At 45.0% G+C, this 24,865-nt stretch overlaps 1 protein-coding gene across 1 annotated transcript in view; it reads right to left on the bottom strand.

Moving 5' to 3' along the window:
• Nucleotides 1-254: 254 nt before the first annotated feature.
• The window catches only part of LOC117531371 (interleukin-18 receptor 1-like), a 63,551-nt gene continuing 38,940 nt past the window's right edge, over nt 255-24,865 (bottom strand). The window contains exons 9-10 of the mRNA XM_034194455.1: nt 21,636-21,788; nt 255-1,437 (exon numbers count right to left, since the gene is read on the bottom strand). Coding sequence (XP_034050346.1) covers nt 1,091-1,437; nt 21,636-21,788 — 500 coding nt within the window. The 3' untranslated portion in view covers nt 255-1,090. The remainder of the gene's footprint in view (nt 1,438-21,635; nt 21,789-24,865) is intronic.

Consider the following 24,865-nt stretch of genomic DNA (forward strand, 5'->3'; position numbering starts at 1 on the left):
CAGGTCATGGCCACATGCTTCAGGCTTCCTCCCTTGTTCTCGCAAGAATCTGCAAAACAACTCTATGTGTGGGCATGAACACACTTTGCGAGATTATCCTTAGCCATAACCAAGGTTGGGTAGTATTACTTTGAAATGTAATCCAAAAGTAATCAGATTACAAGTAATCCAAATGTATGTACATACATACATGTAATCCACATGTATTCCTTCAAAGTAATCCTACCCAACCCTGGCAATAACATATATTTTAAATGTCAGCAGGCTAGTGTGCACAGGTGTGCCTGCGGTTCAACACTTAGTTTCACAGCAACAATATAGACGGGGTACATCTTGTCTAGACATTCCACTGATACCAAACAGGCCGCATAAGCAGTTACACTATTCCCACAATTAGTCCAAAGTAGAATAATGAGTACAATGTCTTCAGCACATAATGTGCTCTTACAAAGAAGCCCTAAATCTAATACAGTGGATATTATACTAATATGAGTCTAAACACGTTCAACTGGACAGTGCAAGCATACACGAACACAATATGATCATAAGACAGTAGTTTTAGGATTATGGCAGAAACTTCATAGCGTGACTCAAACGTCAACATAACAGAATCAGGTCAAAAACATATACATTTTAATCATACAGACAGGATGATTTATTCTGGTTCTTTCTGAAATATAAGCACAAGAATTAGGAGCAGAAAATGCAGTTATAATCTTCAGACCCGGAGCACAAACGTTGAGGCGGTTTTGCAGGCGAGAGAACGCAGCTAGTCTGGTTAGCTGTGTAGGCTAACACCAACACGACCTCTCACATGTGCCTCATCTTCCCTTCTCCACTGGGAACCGGAAAAAAAAACTTTTCGCGGTTGCTTCGGTGATTGTAGCCGAAAGCAAAACAGTACATCATTTATCCGTGTGAAGTTATGCTGTGTATATATTGCACAACGGGAGCGGCTGCCACCATAAGTGGTCAAATCCCGCAATATCACGCAGGGTTCAAACGAGACTGCGCTGCCCTATTGAACAAAGATATAACCTAAAATCAGTACATTGCGAATCACACACAGAGCAGACATGGGCATGATTTATCACTTTGATATTAGTTGGTGAGAATAGCAGTATTTTTTTGATGCACTTTGTGGGGCAGGTAGGTGATAGCGGAGGTGTTTCCAGAAGGAGGAGGACAGCGGCTGAGACACGGCACCCTTCCAGGTGACACAGTGACCGGACTTCAGGAGGAGTTGTAAGGCCTCTGGTAATGAACCAGGACTGGGTGTTCCTGTTGTTTTGATGAAAACCAAGTGAGTCTTCCTCTCCACTAGGGCTTCATGGATAGCACTCAGTAGGCCAGACTCAAGGTCAGGATGTGGGTAGGTTGGAACTAAAACCACTGTACGGCTCTGCTCTATGCACTCTAACATCGCCTCTGCTGCAGCTGCAACCAAAAGCTCAAGTTATTCAAAAACCACCAACTAAGAGTGTGTTTTACAACACATAATGAAACATCCAGCAAACTGAAACCATGGAAATAGAGACCTGGAATGGACATGCGCGCCTCAATCTGTTAGCGTTGCTCAAGACAGGGCGGCAACATTAAGGGTGGAGATGTGCAGATCATAAATAATAAACTGACCGCTTTTTTCGCACTAGCGTCGCTATTTCTTAACAGATTTTAATAAATGTAGGCTTGTTTTAAAGCCCTTTGAAAGCTCTTTCTCGATGCATGTGTGGGTGAACTTTTATGTAAAATGCAGAAATTTGGGGAAATTATCACAAACTGTGCTGCTTTTCTCGCTCTATTGTCGCCATTTAACAGATTTTAATAAAAGTAGGCTTCTTTTAAAGCCCTTTAATTGATTTATGTCTGGGTAGAAAAAAAATGTTATATGTAAAGTGTGGAAATTTGGGGAAAAATAGGCAATTCTGTTCATTTACTGTGATGTTTTTTTCCTGTCATCATAATTCTCGATGGATTTTTATAAATGAGGCCTTGTAAGTTGTATTCAAGCTGATTAAAAGCTCTAATGAACCCATACATGCCTGGATAAAAAATCCTTATGTATTAAAATATAAATCTGAAGTATGCCTTGCCATTGTGCTCATTTACCTTGCTGCATTTTCCACTGTAATATTATTGCTTGTCTTTTAATGACAACAACATATATATGATTTTTACTAACATTTTATTACAAGTAGATATAAAGCCATTCAGAATTTATGACTTTTGACCCTCAGTCAGGGTAAAAAGTACCACCCCATCCCCTCCAACCACACTGTTAAAGTGTAAATGCCGCCTGTGACCACCATATATATATCATATTAAACAACTGCAAGTGTATATATATATATACACACACACACACACACACAAGGTTGGGTAGGATTACTTTGAAAGAATACATGTGGATTACATGTATGTATGTACATACATTTGGATTACTTGTAATCTGATTACTTTTGGATTATATTTCAAAGTAATCCTACCCAACCTTGTATATATATATATTCCGTATTTGTATGCATGTGAACGCAGCTTAATGAAAAGAACTTACGACTTTAAAATAGACATTTGTTTTACATAATTACTCTACATTAAGGCTATTGTCCAGTTCATTTTAGTGCAGTTGATGGCGAAGCATTGGCTGCCTTTTTTCCTCTCATTTTGCTTCTGTTTAACAGGTGCCATAACTGACTCAAGGCGCTCTCTCCACCGGCAGTAATGGCCGCCGTGTGGCACGCCGCTAGTCACGTGACGTCCATTCTAGGTCTATATTTCCATGACTGAAACAATCTCAGGGTAACCAATCCTGCTCCTGATGATCACCCTCCCTTCATGTTTTCCATGTCTAACTGCTGCAACAACTCCTGGTTAGTCAAGTGTGGTGTTTCCTAGCTCTTGATTAGCTGATTTGGCGGATTAGGAATAGGTGGAGCAGGGAGAGCTGGAAAACATGCAGGTGATCTCCAAGAGCAAGGTTGTGACTAGGCATGGGCCGGTATGAGATTTGGACGGTATGATAACTGTGGGCAAAAATACGGCGGTTTCACGGTATTATATATAGCTTTAAAATGTGCTTTAACAACATTATGACTATTTGCATATGAAGTGCGTGTGATTCAGGCGCACTAATTGACGCGATGTCTACCGCTACGAGCACTATACCACTGATAAATTTAGAGAAAATACCATAATAATAGTCTCTCTTTTAGACATGTAGCATCTGCCGCGTGGGAAACATGACTTACTTGCTTCGGGAGAAACGTGGTTGGAATAACATCCGGAACTCTGGATGCTCAATATTGGCCCAGCTTCACCAACAAAGTGCTTGGAATAGATGTATTTGTCCTTCTTGACGTTTGTGGGAGAAATTTGGTCGACCACCAGCACGACTCGAGTCCACTGCTTGTACTTCTCAGTGGTTTCAAAGATGGGAAAAAGTTTACTCCTTCCATGTAATCCTTTGCAGGTATCTTGAATCGCTCCGAGTCCGACACAGGCCATAGCTACGGTGCTTTGTTGCCACCGTTTTTGGTTTGAAGGGCTATTCCGCAGAAAATAAAACGAAAAAACCGACTTGGCCCTTTTAGATGGAGGGAAAAGTTCAGCGCAGGCTTCGCCTCCTTCAGCCATGATGCAGAGCTAGCTAACGTTAGCTACCTGTTTGTAAACAGAGACAGAGGTGTGCGCCAGGGGGAAGGGCGGCAGCAGCCGCCTCCACTCTGCCTGTCAAGAATTCTCATACCCCGCTCAATACCATTAGGGACGTGTAATGGAAAATTTTTGTGGTTTTGATACCGTGGCTGTTTCATACCCCGGTATACAGTGAAACCGGTTATCGGCCCATGTCTAGTTGTGACCCTTGCCGTAGTGCACATAAGCACTTGTCCACACAACATACCTTTGCCTGGTAGGACATCGCGATCATAGATACAAAGATTGTAACCAAACTCTTCTTCCAAAGCCGTCTCTAAATATTTTCTGTCATCTTCCATCAGTCCTGCTTTGGTGTTGCTCTCATAACACATCAAGAAGGCATCATAGCATTTCCCATCTTCAGAAATAAACACAGAAAAACAGCTCTGTCACTCCTGTCACTGTGTAAAGCCCATGAGATGACAGTTACGTAAGTATGTTAAAGACAGCAGTTAAATGTGATTGGCGGTTGCAAGATAACAGAATCCTGTAGCCCAGTAATATATGAACAGTTCATTTACAAAAATAAATGACTCAGAAATCTCATGTGTAATTGATCATTTATATGCTGTACTGGGAGCATGTGCTAGTGCCACGCATCACCACACAAGAGAACCACACTGGCACTGGAAACTACAAAGGCAGCCAATTGGTCCTGTTGTGGAATTTATGAGATGATGTTCAGCATAAAATGAGAGCAGCGGTGAACAAGCAATCAGGAGTCAGATATATCGAAGCAGAGAGATTTATTTTTCGTCGAAGCAGAAACAGATGCATCTGGAGAAGTCCTGGAAAAATACAGCATACAGTGTACCGTGAGAGTCTTCTGCCTTTCCATTGTCAGAGACCTGTGTTACGGACCTCTGCCATAATAAAATAAAAATCATAATACAAACATGACCTTTAGCTAGTCAGGACCATGATTAGATGTTTAGTCGTAAATTGGAGAAACACAAAGAGTTATATCAACAAGGAGGGGGAGGACCCTGAGCTGGTAGACATAGGCCCCTTCACACATAGTACGAATCTTGTCGAATTGCACATGAAGCAGGAATCGTATGAAATGCGTGTAACATCGTAGCTGCCTCCAACACCTCGTACACCTGCTGCTACAACTATTTGCGCACACCAGCGGCTGAAAGTCAGAGTGTGCGCTGTGAGAGCCCGTTCGATCCCTCTCGTGGCAGGTGTCGGACAAATTCCAGGTGACACACACGAACATCTAACACCACTTGCCTGACAGAAAATGTGTGGCTATTCGCGCTGTCAGCATGAAAACAGTCAGCAGACGAACACTTTCGAGCTGGATGTGAAATTTGTCTAAGTGTGAAGTTGCAAAAAGCAACACACGTGGTGCATGTGTCTCGCACTTGAGTGTGTGTTGCACACTTGCATAAAATGCTTATATGTATGTATAGCACTGATCGCATGGGGGCCGGACAGCGAGGTCTGAGAGCACACAGCACGGGGGGGGGGGGGGGGGGGGGGGGGGGGGATGTCAGTTGATCACAGCACACTGACAGCTGGATGACAGCTCAGTGCATACATTACAAACACAGAAACCACCACCAGGACAGCTATATAAATAATTACAACACCTACATATGCAGTTACATAACAAATAATAAAAATTAATGACCACATAACTCAGAGACACATTGGTCTGGGCACTGAATGGACAGGGGGGGCACTCAAATAAGCTGTTTCACTGTGATTCGCCCTGATTTGTACAATGTGTGAAGGGGCCCTAAGGAAAACATCAATGTTTCCTCTACAGGTCTAACACCACCTTCTGAAAGCATCTATCAATTTTTTCATCTCGGTGATACCTCCTCTTGGCCTTTGAGGCATTTGCACACTGGATAATTCTCAGGGAAGTACAATACTGAATTTCCATTGCTTACACCCAATGTTTGGATATGATTAGGTATCGAATCTTATTTATTTATTTATTTGAGGAGTTGGGGGTGGGGTGTTTGGGGTGGGTGGGGTTGAGGCAATAATGCAGAAAAATAAGTCAGGAATCACAAAACAGTAATGGGAGACCAGCGTCAGTCGGTCTCTGGCAGAATTCTGTTTGGACTGTGATTGAGTAGCAATCACACCAGGTTGTCATTCAAGTCTTTTGCCAAGTCTTCAAGACATGAGAAGGTCAGCTTCACGATTCAAGCTATGTCTTCAAGTTAGGCTAAATGTTCTGGTGCTCACAATATAACAGGCAAGGATACGTCCCCAGGACTGTGTGTACACCAGTTCTAGATACCACTCTATGCCAGTAAGCCATGCCATGCCCAATCTCCATGCAACGCTCAAGGATCACATTATGTGTGGTCTTCAATTCACACCTGGGCTCGGTTTCATAAAGCAATCTAATCTTTTACTCTACTAAGGTTACTTAGTCGACTAAGGTTAGTTGCCCAACATTATCCATTAAATCTCCGTTTCACAAACTTGTAGATTAGCCGTCTTATGTTAGTTGACATTTGTTACGGTCATTGTGGCCTCGCAAGTGCTGTTACCAGGAAATGCCTCCAATGCATGACAGTTTTTTTTTTACTTCCGGGTTGGTCAGTTTGCTACAAACAAGGCGGAGTCCACTGCAGCGGAGAAGTGCTCCCGACCTCAGCGTCAGTAAACATCTCCAATGGATTATTCTGCACCCGGCACACCCGCTCCCGCCACAAGTCTCTCCTTCCTTCCTCCTCCATCAAGTGGTGGCACATGATAGCCACCTGTTTTGAGGTAAGACAGTGACATTTTGTCAACTAAAATAAGATTACTGTACCAGGCTAACTCCGTCACCTGACTCCTTCCGACGTGCGGAACTCCTCCACACGTCTGTCTCAATGTGCCGAAAAAGTGCTGATGTCCACGTCTTTTCACAATTCCTGTGCTAGTCAGACGACATACCGGATCAAGACAGCGTCCAGTTTAGAAATGCACGGCACATTCCACTGTTACAGGAGTTTTTGTCATGGAAAGAGGAGCGGAGGAATTCCGCGCGTCGCGGTGGAGCCGCATGGCGCAAAGCAACGCCGTGAAGAAGCCTCACAGGACATGTTCTGGCATGTCCAGCTCATGCACAATTTCTCGGTTAGTCACACGACTGAAAATTCAAAGCCATTTCAAAGCCGTCCTGTGAGACCAACACGGAGGTGGTTTTGTGCCACGTAATGAACTGCTCCGTGGCGCGTCCCTCCGCTTTTCTTTCCATGAAAAAAAACTCCTGTAACAGTGGAATGTGCCGAAAAAGTGCTGATGTCCACGCCTTCTGCCTTTTTGTGAAAGTCAGACGACGTCCCGGATCAACAAAGCCTTCACGTTGGAAATGATCTGGTTGTTTCAGCGGGGTGTCAGCCTGTCGATCGGCGCTGGGAGCGCGGTGTGCTCTCAGGAGTTGTGGGCCGTCCTTAAAGCGGCAGTAACACTCCTTAATCTGTGTAATCCCCACAAAATTGTCCCTGAAAGCCATTGTTGTGTGGGCCGCTGAAGAGGAGGTACTGCTGGCCCACTACCACCAGAGGGCGCCCTGCTTGGAGTGCGGGCTCCAAGCACGAGAGGGCGCCAGACCCAGAGGAAGTGACAGCTGTCACTCATTACTCCAGCTGTCACTCATCTACACCACCATATAAGCCGGACTGCAACTCCACCTCCCCGCCGAGAAATCGACCACCAGTACCAAGGTAATTTCTCTGCTGACTGACACATTGTGTAACCAACTGAACTTCTATTGCAGCCGTTTTCCTGAAGTGTTGCCTTGTCTGGAGGATTGGCGTTTGGTGTGACAGTGACGGCTTCACCTCGCACCCCATCCCAGATAAGTGGTTGATCAGGAGCTGCACGAGTGTGTGTGATTTGGAGGTGGAGGTGCTCCCTCCTAACGGTGTCTGGACTGTAAATTACTGAGTGTGCGGACTCACACTCACACATCATCTTTCTGTTTTCTGCCAGCAGTACCAGGGTCGACAGCCGAAGACAGAGGCCACCTGGGGACTCGGGACTTGGCGGCTCCGGTGTTCTTCAGACCGTTGGTGGTGGAGGCCGTGTGGGACGCGGCTTCTCTCTCGTCGGGCGTCTTCTATCTTCGAGCCTGCCCACACGTCACCTGGTGTTTATTGACTGTGACAATTACGACACATTTCGTTGTGTATTATCACAACATTAAATTGTTACCTTTTGGCTTACTCATTGTCCGTTCATTTGCGCCCCCTGTTGTGGGTCCGTGCTACGACACCTTCCCAACAGCCATATTAATTTTCCGAACGGTGTCCACCTGGAGGTCTCTCACAGTTTCTGGAAAAAAATTGATGCAGCAAAGCTCCAAATCGCTCAGACATTTATTCGCAATAAAAATCCGACGAGGGGGTGGACCACTGCTCACACAAAGGCTGCTCACAGGCGAATAACACAACCGACAGGCGTGAAAAAACTCACGCATGCGCACGAAGGTTCAAGCTTGGCTGATGCAATCACACGTGATTCAAATCCATATGGTTTTTGCAAAAAATTAAAAGGTCTGATACTTTTTGGACAGACCTCGTATCTCCATGTCATACTAAGTTTCACACGATGTCAGATCTTCACACCACATCTTATCAGATGTCTGTGTTACACTGTTTTCATTCCTTGTCCAGTCTTTGCATCATGTCAGGACTCCACACCATATCAAGCCCTCACGTGAAGTACATCACATCACTATATCAGTTTTTCACTCTGTGTACACCTTCACTGATGAGTATGTGTGTTTGTCCTGAATATGAGTTCACTTGTAGTCAATCATAACAGAAATGGCTGATTTATAATTATTTTAAACTGTAAAGCTTAATTTTTTTTTTAGCATGAAGATATTTCTACATTTCTCCCATTGAGGACTTTTGTTTATTGATTTATTTCATTTGCATTTATATGATTTTCAAATGAACTTTTCATGTGTACAAGGTAAACAGAGGTTGTATGTTGGATGAAACAGCCATGAATTAAGACTCACCTGATCTGGTGCGGCAGAAAGCAACAGTGTCTCGTAGAAAAAGAGCAATGTCAATTTTAAGCGTCACATAAATAACGAGTGTTACACCCAGCACCAGTGTGATGCACACAATGCAGAGAGCCATCAAGAAGAAGGAGGGATGAGCTGTAAGGGTATAAGGAGAAGTTACAAATTATACAAATCAGAATAAATCAAGAAACTGCAAAAAAACAATCACATCAAACATTCATGCCACTTGAATTAAATTGACACCCACGTATCAAACCTAAGGGGATTTTAAACCTTGTCTGAAATACAGCCCCAAATCGGAAAAAGCCTGGGAGGTTATGGAAAATGCAAATTAAAAAAAAAAACCCACACTGATTCTTGCATTTATTTGTACTTCTAGTTCACTGCAGACAGTATGAACCCACGAGATTTCATGTTTTCTGTGGTCAATTTTATTTCATTTGTTAATATGCATCCATTTCTGCAACACATTCCCATAAAATTGGGCTAGAAATAAGGTAAGAACAATTAAATTAGAAGAACAATTAAAATGTTATTTCAAACAGGTGATGTCAACAGGCAATTGTAATCATGATACACATATTGTTTCCACAAAATGCTGGCTCAAAGATGGGAAGAAAGGATTTACAGTTTATCAACTGATAATTATAGTGGGTGATTTTAACATCCACACAGATGCTGAGAATGACAGCCTCAACACTGCATTTAATCTATTATTAGACTCAATTGGCTTTGCTCAAAATGTAAATGAGTCCACCCACCACTTTAATCATATCTTAGATCTTGTTCTGACTTATGGTATGGAAATTGAAGACTTAACAGTATTCCCTGAAAACTCCCTTCTGTCTGATCATTTCTTAATAACATTTACATTTACTCTGATGGACTACCCAGCAGTGGGGAATAAGTTTCATTACACTAGAAGTCTTTCAGAAAGCGCTGTAACTAGGTTTAAGGATATGATTCCTTCTTTATGTTCTCTAATGCCATATACCAACACAGTGCAGAGTAGCTACCTAAACTCTGTGAGTAAGATAGAGTATCTCGTCAATAGTTTTACATCCTCATTGAAGACAACTTTGGATGCTGTAGCTCCTCTGAAAAAGAGAGCCTTAAATCAGAAGTGCCTGACTCCGTGGTATAACTCACAAACTCGCAGCTTAAAGCAAATAACCCGTAAGTTGTAGAGGAAATGGCGTCTCACTAATTTAGAAGATCTTCACTTAGCCTGGAAAAAGAGTCTGTTGCTCTATAAAAAAGCTCTCCGCAAAGCTAGGACATCTTACTACTCATCACTAATTGAAGAAAATAAGAACAACCCCAGGTTTCTTTTCAGCACTGTAGCCAGGCTGACAAAGAGTCAGAGCTCTATTGAGCCGAGTATTCCTTTAACTTTAACTAGTAATGACTTCATGACTTTCTTTGCTAACAAAATTTTAACTATTAGAGAAAAAATTACTCATAACCATCCCAAAGACATATCGTTCTCTTGGCTGCTTTCAGTGATGCCGGTATTTGGTTAGACTCTTTCTCTCCGATTGTTCTGTCTGAGTTATTTTCATTAATTACTTCCTCCAAACCATCAACATGTCTATTAGACCCCATTCCTACCAGGCTGCTCAAGGAAGCCCTACCATTAATTAATGCTTCGATCTTAAATATGATCAATCTATCTTTATTAGTTGGCTATGTACCACAGGCTTTTAAGGTGGCAGTAATTAAACCATTACTTAAAAAGCCATCACTTGACCCAGCTATCTTAGCTAATTATAGGCCAATCTCCAACCTTCCTTTTCTCTCAAAAATTCTTGAAAGGGTAGCTGTAAAACAGCTAACTGATCATCTGCAGAGGAATGGTCTATTTGAAGAGTTTCAGTCAGGTTTTAGAATTCATCATAGTACAGAAACAGCATTAGTGAAGGTTACAAATGATCTTCTTATGGCCTCAGACAGTGGACTCATCTCTGTGCTTGTTCTGTTAGACCTCAGTGCTGCTTTTGATACTGTTGACCATAAAATTTTATTACAGAGATTAGAGCATGCCATAGGTATTAAAGGCACTGCGCTGCGGTGGTTTGAATCATATTTATCTAATAGATTACAATTTGTTCATGTAAATGGGGAATCTTCTTCACAGACTAAGGTTAATTATGGAGTTCCACAAGGTTCTGTGCTAGGACCAATTTTATTCACTTTATACATGTTTCCCTTAGGCAGTATTATTATCTATCCATGAAGCCAGAGGACACACATCAATTAGCTAAACTGCAGGATTGTCTTACAGACATAAAGACATGGATGACCTGTTGTGTGGGCCGCCAGAAGAGGAGGTACTGCTGGCCCACCACCAGAGGGCGCACTGTCTGGAGTGCGGGCTCCAGGCACCAGAGGGCGCAGCCGCCTCACAGGAGCAGCCAGGGTGACAGCTGTCACGCATCACCTGCAACAGCTGTTACCAATCATCCGATCAGCAGGGGTACATCAGCAGGACGACGTCTCCACCTCTTTGCCGAGATATCGTTCTACCTGGAAGGTAACGTACTCAGCTAACTGTGAGACACTAACCCTTTGTGACTTTGTGCGTTGTTTAGCAGACTCCTTTTTCCACGAGAGGTGCAGGTAGTTTTCCTACCGTGCGGATTGCTGGGTGCAAACGCGCCCACAGTTAATTGTTTCTTTGTTCCTCGCCAGCAGTACCAGGTCCGACACGCGGAGGCAGTGGCCACCTGGGAGTTCGGGACTTGGCGGCTCCAGTATTCCCGGGGTCTGGTGGCGGAGGAAATCGTGTGGTTCCGGTTCTGCTTTGGACAGACGTCTCCTATCTTCGAGCCTGCCCACACAACACCTTTTGTGAATTGACTTTGTCTATTGTTGCAATCTGTTGTATTTGTTGTGCCCATTCACAACAGTAAAGTGTTGTTATTTGACCTACTCCATTGTCCATTCATTTGCGCCCCCTGTTGTGGGTCCGTGTACCTACACTTTCCCAACAGGATATCTCGGCCAACGTCATGGACTCCGAGGGGCGTCAACAGGCTGTTGAACGGCCAATGGAAGAGCAGGGCGCACAGGCGTCCGCAGGAGGAATGATCGGTGAGTTGCAGCGAATCCTCACCGCCTTCACGGCTCGGTTGGATCTAATGACCGAGCAGAACGTCCTCCTTAACCGCAGGGTGGAGGCTCTCGCCGCACAGGTGGAAGCGCGCCCTCAGGGTGCTGCTGCGGCTCTCCCTCCTGTCGACCCTGTGCGTAACAGTGACGTTCCACAGGTCGTTCAACGACCCCTCCCACCTTCCCCGGAAGCATACATAAGCCCTCCAGAGCCGTACGGAGGTTGTGTGGAGACGTGCGCGGACTTCCTTATGCAGTGTTCGCTCGTCTTCGCACAACGTCCTGTCATGTACGCGACTGATGCCAGCAAGATAGCTTATGTAATAAATCTGCTTCGCGGTGAGGCACGCGCTTGGGCTACAGCGCTCTGGGAGCAGAATTCACGGCTCCTTCAGACATATGATGGGTTTGTGAGGGAGTTCAGAACAGTGTTCGATCACCCAAATAGAGGAGAGACCGCTTCAGCCGTGCTGCTGTCAATGAGACAGGGGCGCCGGAGCGCAGCTGCCTATGCAGTCGACTTCCGCATCGTGGCTGCGAGGTCTGGCTGGAATAGCACTGCCCTCCGCGCCGCCTTCGTAAACGGACTGTCGTTGGTCCTAAAGGAGCACCTGGTGGCTAAGGACGAACCGCGGGATTTAGATGGGCTTATTGATCTCGTTATACGATTAGACAATCGGTTAGAAGAACGCCGTCGGGAACGAGACGAAGGGCGTGGCCGGGCACGCGCCGTCCCTCTCCCTTCCAGTTCCGACCGAGTTCTGCCCTCCCCACGGCCCCTACGCTCCGTGTGGTTACAGCTCCCCCTGCTGACGAAGCTATGGACACGAGCAGGGCCACATTTAGGGCACCAGACAGACAGAGGAGGCTGGCCCGCGGAGCGTGTTTTGTTTGTGGCTCGATAGAGCATCAGGTAAGAGACTGCCCCGAGCGGTTAAACACCAACGCCCGCCCCTAGAAACTGGGCTAGGGGTGGGCCGAGACATTCACGTGGGACACACCCATATTGCACACGACTCCCAGTTACAATCCTTTATGAGGATTTAACCTGAAGGCCCCAGCACTGGTGGACACGGGCTCTGAAGGGAATCTGTTAGACAGCAGATGGGCCAGGGAGATAGGTCTCCCTCTGGTGGCGCTTACCTCGCCTGTGCAGGTGCGAGCACTAGATGGCTCCCTACTCCCTCCAATCACACATAAGACACCACCAGTAACTCTGGTGGTGTCAGGAAATCACTGGGAGGAGATCGAGTTTTTTGTGACTCCTGCCACCTCCCGTGTGTTCTAGGGTTCCCTGGATGTTAAAACAATCCCCGGATCAATTGGCCGTCCGGGGTAGTGGTTCAGTGGAGCGAGACCTGCCATCGGGTATGTTTAGGTTCCTCGGTTCCTCCCGGTTCCCAGGCTAAGGAGGAGGTCAGAGCCGCCCAATCTAGGGACGGTGCCGGTGGAGTACCATGACCTTGTGGATGTGTTCAGTAAGGATCTGGCGCTCACCCTTCCCCCCACCGTCCGTACGATTGTGCCATTGATTGGTTCCAGGCGTTGAGTTCCCATCCAGCAGGCTGTACAACCTCTCACGACCTGAGCGCGAATCAATGGAGACCTACATCCAGGACTCTTTAGCTGCCGGGTTGATCCGGAATTCCACTTCCCCGATGGGTGCAGGTTCTTTTTTGTGGGAAAAAGGATGGCGGACTACGTCCATGCATTGATTACAGGGGGCTGAACGAAATCACGGTTCGTAACCGATACCCTTGCCCTTGTTGGATTCAGTGTTCACGCCCCTGCATGGAGCCCAAATGTTCACCAGCTAGATCTCAGGAATGCGTATCACCTGGTTCGGATCCGGAAGGGAGACGAGTGGAAGACGGCATTTAACCCCGTTAGGTCACTTTGAGTACCTGGTCATGCCGTTCGGTCTTACAAACGCCCCCGCGACGTTCCAAGCATTGGTTAATGATGTCTTGCGGGATTTCCTGCACCGATTCGTCTTCGTATATCTGGACGATATACTCATCTTTTCTCCGGATCCTGAGACCCATGTCCGGCATGTACGTCAGGTCCTGCAGCGGTTGTTGGAGAACCGGCTGTTTGTGAAGAGCGAGAAGTGCGATTTCCACCGCACTTCTTTGTCCTCCTGGGTTTATCATCTCCCCTAACTCCGTCGCTCCTGATCCGGCCAAGGTCGCGGCGGTGAGAGACTGGCCCAACCCCACAGCCGTAGGAAACTGCAACAGTTCCTCGGCTTTGCTAATTTCTACAGGAGGTTCATTAAGGGCTACAGTCAGGTAGTTAGCTCCCTGACAGCCCTGACCTCCCCAAAAGTCCCCTTCACCTGGTCGGATCGTTGCGATGCCGCGTTCAAAGAGTTGAAACGGCGCTTCTCGTCTGCACCCCTTCTGGTGCAGCCGATCCTAGTCGCCAGTTAGTGGTTGAAGTGGACGCCTCGGACTCAGGGATAGGAGCTGTGCTTTCCCAGAGCGGGAAGACCGATAAGTTCCTTCACCCGTGTGCCTATTTTTCCCGCAGGTTGACCCCGGCCGAACGGAACTATGACGTCGGCAATCACCTTTTGTGAATTGACTTTGTCTATTGTTGCAATCTGTTGTATTTGTTGTGCCCATTCACAACAGTAAAGTGTTGTTATTTGACCTACGTGTTGTGTGGGCCGCTGAAGAGGAGGTACTGCTGGCCCACCACCACCAGAGGGCGCCCTGCCTGGAGTGCGGGCTCCAGGCACCAGAGGGCGCCGCCGCCTCACGGGAGCAGCCTCGGTGACAGCTGTCACCCATCACCTGAGACAGCTGACGGCAATCATCAGTGGGGTATATCAGCAGGACGGCATCTCCACCTCATTGCCGAGATATCGTTTCTACCGGAGAGGTAACGTATCGAAGCTAACGGAGTATATCTTTTTGGATTGAGCTAGTTTGTGGATTACTGTTTCCAACGAGAGGTGGAGGTAACTTCCCTGCTGTTCGGAGTCCTGGGTGCAAACGCGCCCCCATCTAACTGTTCTTTGTTCCTCGCCAGCAGTACCAGGTCCGACACGCGGAGGCAGTGGCCACCTGGGAGTTCGGGACTTGGCGGCTCCAGTATTCCCGGGGTCCTGTGGCGGAGGAAGCCGTGTGGTTCCGGTCTTACCTTGGAGAGGCGTCTCCTATCTTCGAGCCTGCCCACACGACACTTTTGTGAATTGACTGTTGTCCATTGCTGTGATTGGTTGTATTCGTTGTGCACATTCACAACAGTAAAGCGTTGTTATTTTGACTTACTCCATTGTCCGTTCATTTGCGCCCCCTGTTGTGGGTCCGTGTTCCTACACTTTCCCAACACTACTCCATTGTCCGTTCATTTGCGCCCCCTGTTGTGGGTCCGTGTACCTACACTTTCCCAACATGACCTCTAATTTCCTGCTTTTAAACTCAGATAAAACTGAAGTTATTGTACTTGGCCCCACAAATCTTAGAAACATGGTGTCTAACCAGATCCTTACTCTGGATGGCATTACCCTGACCTCTAGTAATACTGTGAGAAATCTTGGAGTCATTTGTGATCAGGATATGTCATTCAATGCGCATATTAAACAAATATCTCTAAAATTAGAAAGGTCTTGTCTCAGAGTGATGCTGAAAAACTAAATCATGCATTTATTTCCTCTAGGCTGGACTATTGTAATTCATTATTATCAGGTTGTCCTAAAAGTTCCCTGAAAAGCCTTCAGTTAATTCAAAATGCTGCAGCTAGAGTACTGACAGGGACTAGAAGGAGAGAGCATATCTCACCCATATTGGCTTCTCTTCACTGGCTTCCTGTTAATTCTAGAATAAGAATTTAAAATTCTTCCTTCTTACTTATAAGGTTTTGAATAATCAGTTCCCATCTTATCTTAGGGACCTCGTAGTACCATATCACCCCAATAGAGTGCTTCGCTCTCAGACTGCAGGCTTACTTGTAGTTCCTAGGGTTTTGTCAAGAGTAGAATGGGAGGCAGAGCCTTCAGCTTTCAGGCTCCTTCCTGTGGAAACCAGCTCCCCAATTCAGATCAGGGAGACAGACACCCTCTCTACTTTTAAGATTAGGCTTAAACTTTCCTTTTTGATAAAGCTTATAGTTAGGGCTGGATCAGGTGACCCTGAACCATCCCTTAGTTATGCTGCTATAGACTTAGACTGCTGGGGGGTTCCCATGATGCACTGAGTGTTTCTTTCTCTTTTTGCTCTGTATGCACCACTCTGCATTTAATCATTAGTGATTAGTGATCTCTGCTCCCCTCCACAGCATGTCTTTTTCCTGGTTCTCTCCCTCAGCCCCAACCAGTCCCAGCAGAAGACTGCCCCTCCCTGAACCTGGTTCTGCTGGAGGTTTCTTCCTGTTAAAAGGGAGTTTTTCCTTCCCACTGTCGCCAAGTGCTTGCTCAGAGGGGGTCGTTTTGACCGTTGGGGTTTTTCCGTAATTATTGTATGGCCTTGCCTTACAATATAAAGCGCCTTGGGGCAACTGTTTGTTGCGATTTGGCGCTATATAAATAAAATTGATTTGATTTGATTTGATCAACAAATGCATAACAAAGTGGTGCAGTGGTGGAGTGGTGCAAATGAAACCACCTGCAGCTGAACATTGCCAAAACAAAGGAGATGGTAGTGGACTTCAGAAGGTCTGGGCCCACTCTGCAGCCAGTCTCCATTGAGGGGGTCGATGTGGAGGTGGTCCAGACTTACAAATATCTGGGGACACTTATGGACGATAGGTTGGATTGGTCAGCCAATACTGACACCCTCTACAGGAAGGGACAGAGCAGACTGTACTTCCTGAGGAGGTTAGGGTCCTTCAGGATCTGCCATAAACTCCTGCGAATGTTCTACCAGTCTGTGGTAGCTCTTCTCTGTGGTGGTCTGCTGGGGGAGCAGCATGAAGAGGAGGGACGCCGGGCGACTGGACAGGCTGGTGAGGAAAGCTGGTTTAGTGCTGGGAACAGAGCTGGAGACACTAACATCAGTGGCAGAGAGAAGGACCCTCAGTAAACTGCTGGCCATCATGGACAATGTTGAGCACCCTCTGCACAGTGCCATCATCAGGCAGAGGAGCTCATTCAGCGGCAGACTGCTGTCCCAGTCCTGCCACATGTACAGATTCAGGAAGTTTTTGTCCCTCAGGCCATCAGACTGTTCAACTCTTGACCTTTTATTGCTTTCTTTTGCACTACCAACACTGTTTACAATGCTTACTTCTTTGCACAACCTACACTGTTCACATTGTGTACTGTTTACATCTGTGCTACCTCCTCACTACTGCACTACTACATTTACTCCTCCGTCATATTCTCTGAGACTGGATGCTGTACTTGCACACAAATTTTATTTTTTAGTTAGTAGCTTTTATTGATTAGTCCATTTTCTTTCATTTACTAACCCTATTTGTGTGTCTGGTGCAATGTGTGTGTCTTGTCTAATGTGTAAGCTGCTGGATGATGCCTTGAATTTCCCTCTGGGATCAATAAAGTATGTATGTATGTATGTATGTATGTATGTATGTATGTATGTATGTGTATGTATGTATGTATGTATGTATGTATCTATCTATCTATCTATCTATATCTATCTATCTATCTATCTATCTATCTATCTATCTATCTATCTATCTATCTATCTATCTACCTACCTACCTACCTACCTACCTACCTACTACCTACCTACCTACCTACCTACCTACCTACCTACCTATCTATCTATCTATCTATCTATCTATCTAAAATGATTGAAATGCTTTAAATAAACACCATTTCTCAAAGAAATATGGGATAGGATTATATGTGGTTTATATTTCTATGTATAAATATGGGACATTTCTCCATCCAGAGTGGATATCATGAAACGATTCAAGGAATCTGGAGGAATTTCAGTGTGTAAAGGGACAAGAGCACAAGCCGAAGCTGAACACCCATGATCTCCAACCCCTTAGACAGCACACCATTCATCAATAGCTGACATAACAACATGGGCAAGGGATTACTGTGGGAAACCTTTGTCAAACATGAAGCAAACAGTATGGAGTTATATTCACATGTGCTACTTAAAATTTTACAGTGCAAAAAAAAAGACATGTTAAACTTGTTTAGAAGCAGCATTGACTTCTCTGGGTTCTGAGGCATCTGGGTTAGATTATGACACAGTGGAAACATGTTGTAGTCAGACAAATCAATGTTCCACATCTTTTTTGGAAGAAAAATACCCCATGTACTACAGACCAAGGATGAAAAGGACCGTCCAGAGTGATCAGCAACAAGTTTAAAAGCCAGGGTGTGTCATGGGATGGGGTTGTGTCAGTGCCCTTGGTAAAGGTAATTTACACTTTTGTGGTGGCAGCATTAATGCAGAAAAGTACTTTTAGATTTTAGAGCAACATGTGCTGCTTTCAAGAAATCATCTTTTCCAAGGACATACTATACAAACATTTTTGACAAGACAGTGCACAACAACATTCTGCACACATTACAAAAGCAAGACTGCAGAACAACAGGGTATGAGTAGCCACATAATTGCTTCAGAAAATGATTCAGTGCATTGAAACACCCAAAATACAAATGTATATAGTAGTTTTACAAAATATTTACTGGGTTGATAATCTTGAAATACTAAAAGCATTGGTTCAATAATTAGGCTTTACAAAATTATGTAAACACTAATTGAACTGCTTCAGAAACGTATGTCCAAATGCTCAGAACACTCTACAAAAATGTATCCTTTTTTAAAGTATTTGAAACAGAATATGAAGCAGTTATGTGAGACCATGATTCTGTATAAATAAAATTGAACAACTGTTTCAAAAGTATTCATGGTTTGGAAATTGGGCAAAACATTAAATGAAACAATTAATTCAAATAATCAATAGTTCACTATTATAAAACACTGAAAACACAAACTGGACCATTAATGTTCCCAGTTGCATAATGTGTAATGCTTGATAAAATATCACATCAGGAAATATTCTGTTGTTGTTGATGTTAATATTTGAAAAACTAAACTAAACAAGTGCAAGAAACAATGATTTGCTGAGGAGTGTTACTACCGCTTTAAGGACGGCCCACAATGGCGCACGGCGCGCCGCACTCCGAGCCGTGATCGACAGGCAGAAACCACCAGATCATTTCTAAACGGATGGCTGTGTGGATCCGGATCGTCTTGTGCAATTTCTCTGGTTATCACAAGAGCTGGACATCAGCCAATTTCCGGCAGATTTCACTTTTAACAAGAGGTTTTGTCATGGAAAGCCGCGCGGAGGCTTCGCGCGTCATGACGGATTCGCTGATGGAGCGAGACAAAGAACACCTCCATTTTGGAGTGTCAGAGGACAAGTTGGGACATGCCCAGCTCTCCACAATTTCTCTTATACTCACTCGACTGGTAAGCCACTGAAAGCCGAGATAGGCATGTCCCAACTTGTCCTCTGACACTCCAAAACGGAGGCGTTCTTTGTCTCGCTCCATCAGCGGCTCCGTCATGACGCGCGAAGCCTCCGCGGGTCTTTTCATGACAAAATCTCTTGTCTTGTTGTCTCTGTCTCTAACAGTTTCTGAAAATATTCTGATGGAACAAAGCCCAAATCATTCCGCCATTTCCTCGCAATGAAAAAACGACGAGGGGGTGGACCAGTGCTCACTCAAAGCCTGCCCACAGGCGAATGACGCAACCGACAGGCGTGAAAAAACTCACGCATGCGCACGAAGGTTCAAGCTTGGCTGACGTAAAAACATATGAATCAAATCCATATATTTTTGCATAAAATAAAAAGATCCGTTACTTTTTGAACAGACCTCGTATTGTGTATAGTATGTTGCTATACAAAAATACAAAAATATGACGGAAACCCTAAATCTTACAGTTTCTCCAGAAATAAATTCAATATTACCAAATGCTTTAAACAGCAAGTGATAAAATTGTTACAGAAATTCATTGTGACTAAATTCTCAAATTATCAACATAAGTAAACACTTACATTATGTTTGTGCACAGTACACGCATGACAGACACACAGCTATAATGCATACCTTTTTGACAAGGGTCACGGTGACATTACACGAACAACTGGACTGTGAAATGGAGGTAGATTCCAGTTTACAGGTGTATACGTTTGATAAGTCCTCTTCTGACACTTTTCTGATGACAAGGGATGCTGTCATCCTTATCTCATCATTATGTTTATTGCTAGAAAGAGATTAAGAGGAAGGATGAGAAGTGAAGTGAATGACCATATATATATTAAACAACTGCAAGTGTATATATATATATACACACACACACACACACAAGGTTGGGTAGGATTACTTTGAAAGAATACATGTGGATTACATGTATGTATGTACATACATTTGGATTACTTGTAATCTGATTACTTTTGGATTATATTTCAAAGTAATCCTACCCAACCTTGTATATATATATTCCGTATTTGTATGCATGTGAACGCAGCTTAATGAAAAGAACTTACGACTTTAAAATAGACATTTGTTTTACATAATTACTCTACATTAAGGCTATTGTCCAGTTCATTTTAGTGCAGTTGATGGCGAAGCATTGGCTGCCTTTTTCCTCTCATTTTGCTTCTGTTTAACAGGTGCCATAACTGACTCAAGGCGCTCTCTCCACCGGCAGTAATGGCCGCCGTGTGGCACGCCGCTAGTCACGTGACGTCCATTCTAGGTCTATATTTCCATGACTGAAACAATCTCAGGGTAACCAATCCTGCTCCTGATGATCACCCTCCCTTCATGTTTTCCATGTCTAACTGCTGCAACAACTCCTGGTTAGTCAAGTGTGGTGTTTCCTAGCTCTTGATTAGCTGATTTGGCGGATTAGGAATAGGTGGAGCAGGGAGAGCTGGAAAACATGCAGGTGATCTCCAAGAGCAAGGTTGTGACTAGGCATGGGCCGGTATGAGATTTGGACGGTATGAAACTGTGGGCAAAAATACGGCGGTTTCACGGTATTATATATAGCTTTAAAATGTGCTTTAACAACATTATGACTATTTGCATATGAAGTGCGTGTGATTCAGGCGCACTAATTGACGCGATGTCTACCGCTACGAGCACTATACCACTGATAAATTTAGAGAAAATACCATAATAATAGTCTCTTTTAGACATGTAGCATCTGCCGCGTGGGAAACATGACTTACTTGCTTCGGGAGAAACGTGGTTGGAATAACATCCGGAACTCTGGATGCTCAATATTGGCCCAGCTTCACCAACAAAGTGCTTGGAATAGATGTATTTGTCCTTCTTGACGTTTGTGGGAGAAATTTGGTCGACCACCAGCACGACTCGAGTCCACTGCTTGTACTTCTCAGTGGTTTCAAAGATGGGAAAAAGTTTACTCCTTCCATGTAATCCTTTGCAGGTATCTTGAATCGCTCCGAGTCCGACACAGGCCATAGCTACGGTGCTTTGTTGCCACCGTTTTTGGTTTGAAGGGCTATTCCGCAGAAAATAAAACGAAAAAACCGACTTGGCCCTTTTAGATGGAGGGAAAAGTTCAGCGCAGGCTTCGCCTCCTTCAGCCATGAGCAGAGCTAGCTAACGTTAGCTACCTGTTTGTAAACAGAGACAGAGGTGTGCGCCAGGGGGAAGGGCGGCAGCAGCCGCCTCCACTCTGCCTGTCAAGAATTCTCATACCCCGCTCAATACCATTAGGGACGTGTAATGGAAAATTTTTGTGGTTTTGATACCGTGGCTGTTTCATACCCCGGTATACAGTGAAACCGGTTATCGGCCCATGTCTAGTTGTGACCCTTGCCGTAGTGCACATAAGCACTTGTCCACACAACATACCTTTGCCTGGTAGGACATCGCGATCATAGATACAAAGATTGTAACCAAACTCTTCTTCCAAAGCCGTCTCTAAATATTTTCTGTCATCTTCCATCAGTCCTGCTTTGGTGTTGCTCTCATAACACATCAAGAAGGCATCATAGCATTTCCCATCTTCAGAAATAAACACAGAAAAACAGCTCTGTCACTCCTGTCACTGTGTAAAGCCCATGAGATGACAGTTACGTAAGTATGTTAAAGACAGCAGTTAAATGTGATTGGCGGTTGCAAGATAACAGAATCCTGTAGCCCAGTAATATATGAACAGTTCATTTACAAAAATAAATGACTCAGAAATCTCATGTGTAATTGATCATTTATATGCTGTACTGGGAGCATGTGCTAGTGCCACGCATCACCACACAAGAGAACCACACTGGCACTGGAAACTACAAAGGCAGCCAATTGGTCCTGTTGTGGAATTTATGAGATGATGTTCAGCATAAAATGAGAGCAGCGGTGAACAAGCAATCAGGAGTCAGATATATCGAAGCAGAGAGATTTATTTTTCGTCGAAGCAGAAACAGATGCATCTGGAGAAGTCCTGGAAAAATACAGCATACAGTGTACCGTGAGAGTCTTCTGCCTTTCCATTGTCAGAGACCTGTGTTACGGACCTCTGCCATAATAAAAAAAAAATCATAATACAAACATGACCTTTAGCTAGTCAGGACCATGATTAGATGTTTAGTCGTAAATTGGAGAAACACAAAGAGTTATATCAACAAGGAGGGGGAGGACCCTGAGCTGGTAGACATAGGCCCCTTCACACATAGTACGAATCTTGTCGAATTGCACATGAAGCAGGAATCGTATGAAATGCGTGTAACATCGTAGCTGCCTCCAACACCTCGTACACCTGCTGCTACAACTATTTGCGCACACCAGCGGCTGAAAGTCAGAGTGTGCGCTGTGAGAGCCCGTTCGATCCCTCTCGTGGCAGGTGTCGGACAAATTCCAGGTGACACACACGAACATCTAACACCACTTGCCTGACAGAAAATGTGTGGCTATTCGCGCTGTCAGCATGAAAACAGTCAGCAGACGAACACTTTCGAGCTGGATGTGAAATTTGTCTAAGTGTGAAGTTGCAAAAAGCAACACACGTGGTGCATGTGTCTCGCACTTGAGTGTGTGTTGCACACTTGCATAAAATGCTTATATGTATGTATAGCACTGATCGCATGGGGGCCGGACAGCGAGGTCTGAGAGCACACAGCACGGGGGGGGGGGGGGGGGCGGGGGGGGATGTCAGTTGATCACAGCACACTGACAGCTGGATGACAGCTCAGTGCATACATTACAAACACAGAAACCACCACCAGGACAGCTATATAAATAATTACAACACCTACATATGCAGTTACATAACAAATAATAAAAATTAATGACCACATAACTCAGAGACACATTGGTCTGGGCACTGAATGGACAGGGGGGGCACTCAAATAAGCTGTTTCACTGTGATTCGCCCTGATTTGTACAATGTGTGAAGGGGCCCTAAGGAAAACATCAATGTTTCCTCTACAGGTCTAACACCACCTTCTGAAAGCATCTATCAATTTTTTCATCTCGGTGATACCTCCTCTTGGCCTTTGAGGCATTTGCACACTGGATAATTCTCAGGGAAGTACAATACTGAATTTCCATTGCTTACACCCAATGTTTGGATATGATTAGGTATCGAATCTTATTTATTTATTTATTTGAGGAGTTGGGGGTGGGGTGTTTGGGGTGGGTGGGGTTGAGGCAATAATGCAGAAAAATAAGTCAGGAATCACAAAACAGTAATGGGAGACCAGCGTCAGTCGGTCTCTGGCAGAATTCTGTTTGGACTGTGATTGAGTAGCAATCACACCAGGTTGTCATTCAAGTCTTTTGCCAAGTCTTCAAGACATGAGAAGGTCAGCTTCACGATTCAAGCTATGTCTTCAAGTTAGGCTAAATGTTCTGGTGCTCACAATATAACAGGCAAGGATACGTCCCCAGGACTGTGTGTACACCAGTTCTAGATACCACTCTATGCCAGTAAGCCATGCCATGCCCAATCTCCATGCAACGCTCAAGGATCACATTATGTGTGGTCTTCAATTCACACCTGGGCTCGGTTTCATAAAGCAATCTAATCTTTTACTCTACTAAGGTTACTTAGTCGACTAAGGTTAGTTGCCCAACATTATCCATTAAATCTCCGTTTCACAAACTTGTAGATTAGCCGTCTTATGTTAGTTGACATTTGTTACGGTCATTGTGGCCTCGCAAGTGCTGTTACCAGGAAATGCCTCCAATGCATGACAGTTTTTTTTTTACTTCCGGGTTGGTCAGTTTGCTACAAACAAGGCGGAGTCCACTGCAGCGGAGAAGTGCTCCCGACCTCAGCGTCAGTAAACATCTCCAATGGATTATTCTGCACCCGGCACACCCGCTCCCGCCACAAGTCTCTCCTTCCTTCCTCCTCCATCAAGTGGTGGCACATGATAGCCACCTGTTTTGAGGTAAGACAGTGACATTTTGTCAACTAAAATAAGATTACTGTACCAGGCTAACTCCGTCACCTGACTCCTTCCGACGTGCGGAACTCCTCCACACGTCTGTCTCAATGTGCCGAAAAAGTGCTGATGTCCACGTCTTTTCACAATTCCTGTGCTAGTCAGACGACATACCGGATCAAGACAGCGTCCAGTTTAGAAATGCACGGCACATTCCACTGTTACAGGAGTTTTTGTCATGGAAAGAGGAGCGGAGGAATTCCGCGCGTCGCGGTGGAGCCGCATGGCGCAAAGCAACGCCGTGAAGAAGCCTCACAGGACATGTTCTGGCATGTCCAGCTCATGCACAATTTCTCGGTTAGTCACACGACTGAAAATTCAAAGCCATTTCAAAGCCGTCCTGTGAGACCAACACGGAGGTGGTTTTGTGCCACGTAATGAACTGCTCCGTGGCGCGTCCCTCCGCTTTCTTTCCATGAAAAAAAACTCCTGTAACAGTGGAATGTGCCGAAAAAGTGCTGATGTCCACGCCTTCTGCCTTTTTGTGAAAGTCAGACGACGTCCCGGATCAACAAAGCCTTCACGTTGGAAATGATCTGGTTGTTTCAGCGGGGTGTCAGCCTGTCGATCGGCGCTGGGAGCGCGGTGTGCTCTCAGGAGTTGTGGGCCGTCCTTAAAGCGGCAGTAACACTCCTTAATCTG

The sequence above is a fragment of the Thalassophryne amazonica genome, chromosome 2, assembly GCF_902500255.1.
Source record: "Thalassophryne amazonica chromosome 2, fThaAma1.1, whole genome shotgun sequence".
NCBI lineage: Eukaryota > Metazoa > Chordata > Actinopteri > Batrachoidiformes > Batrachoididae > Thalassophryne > Thalassophryne amazonica.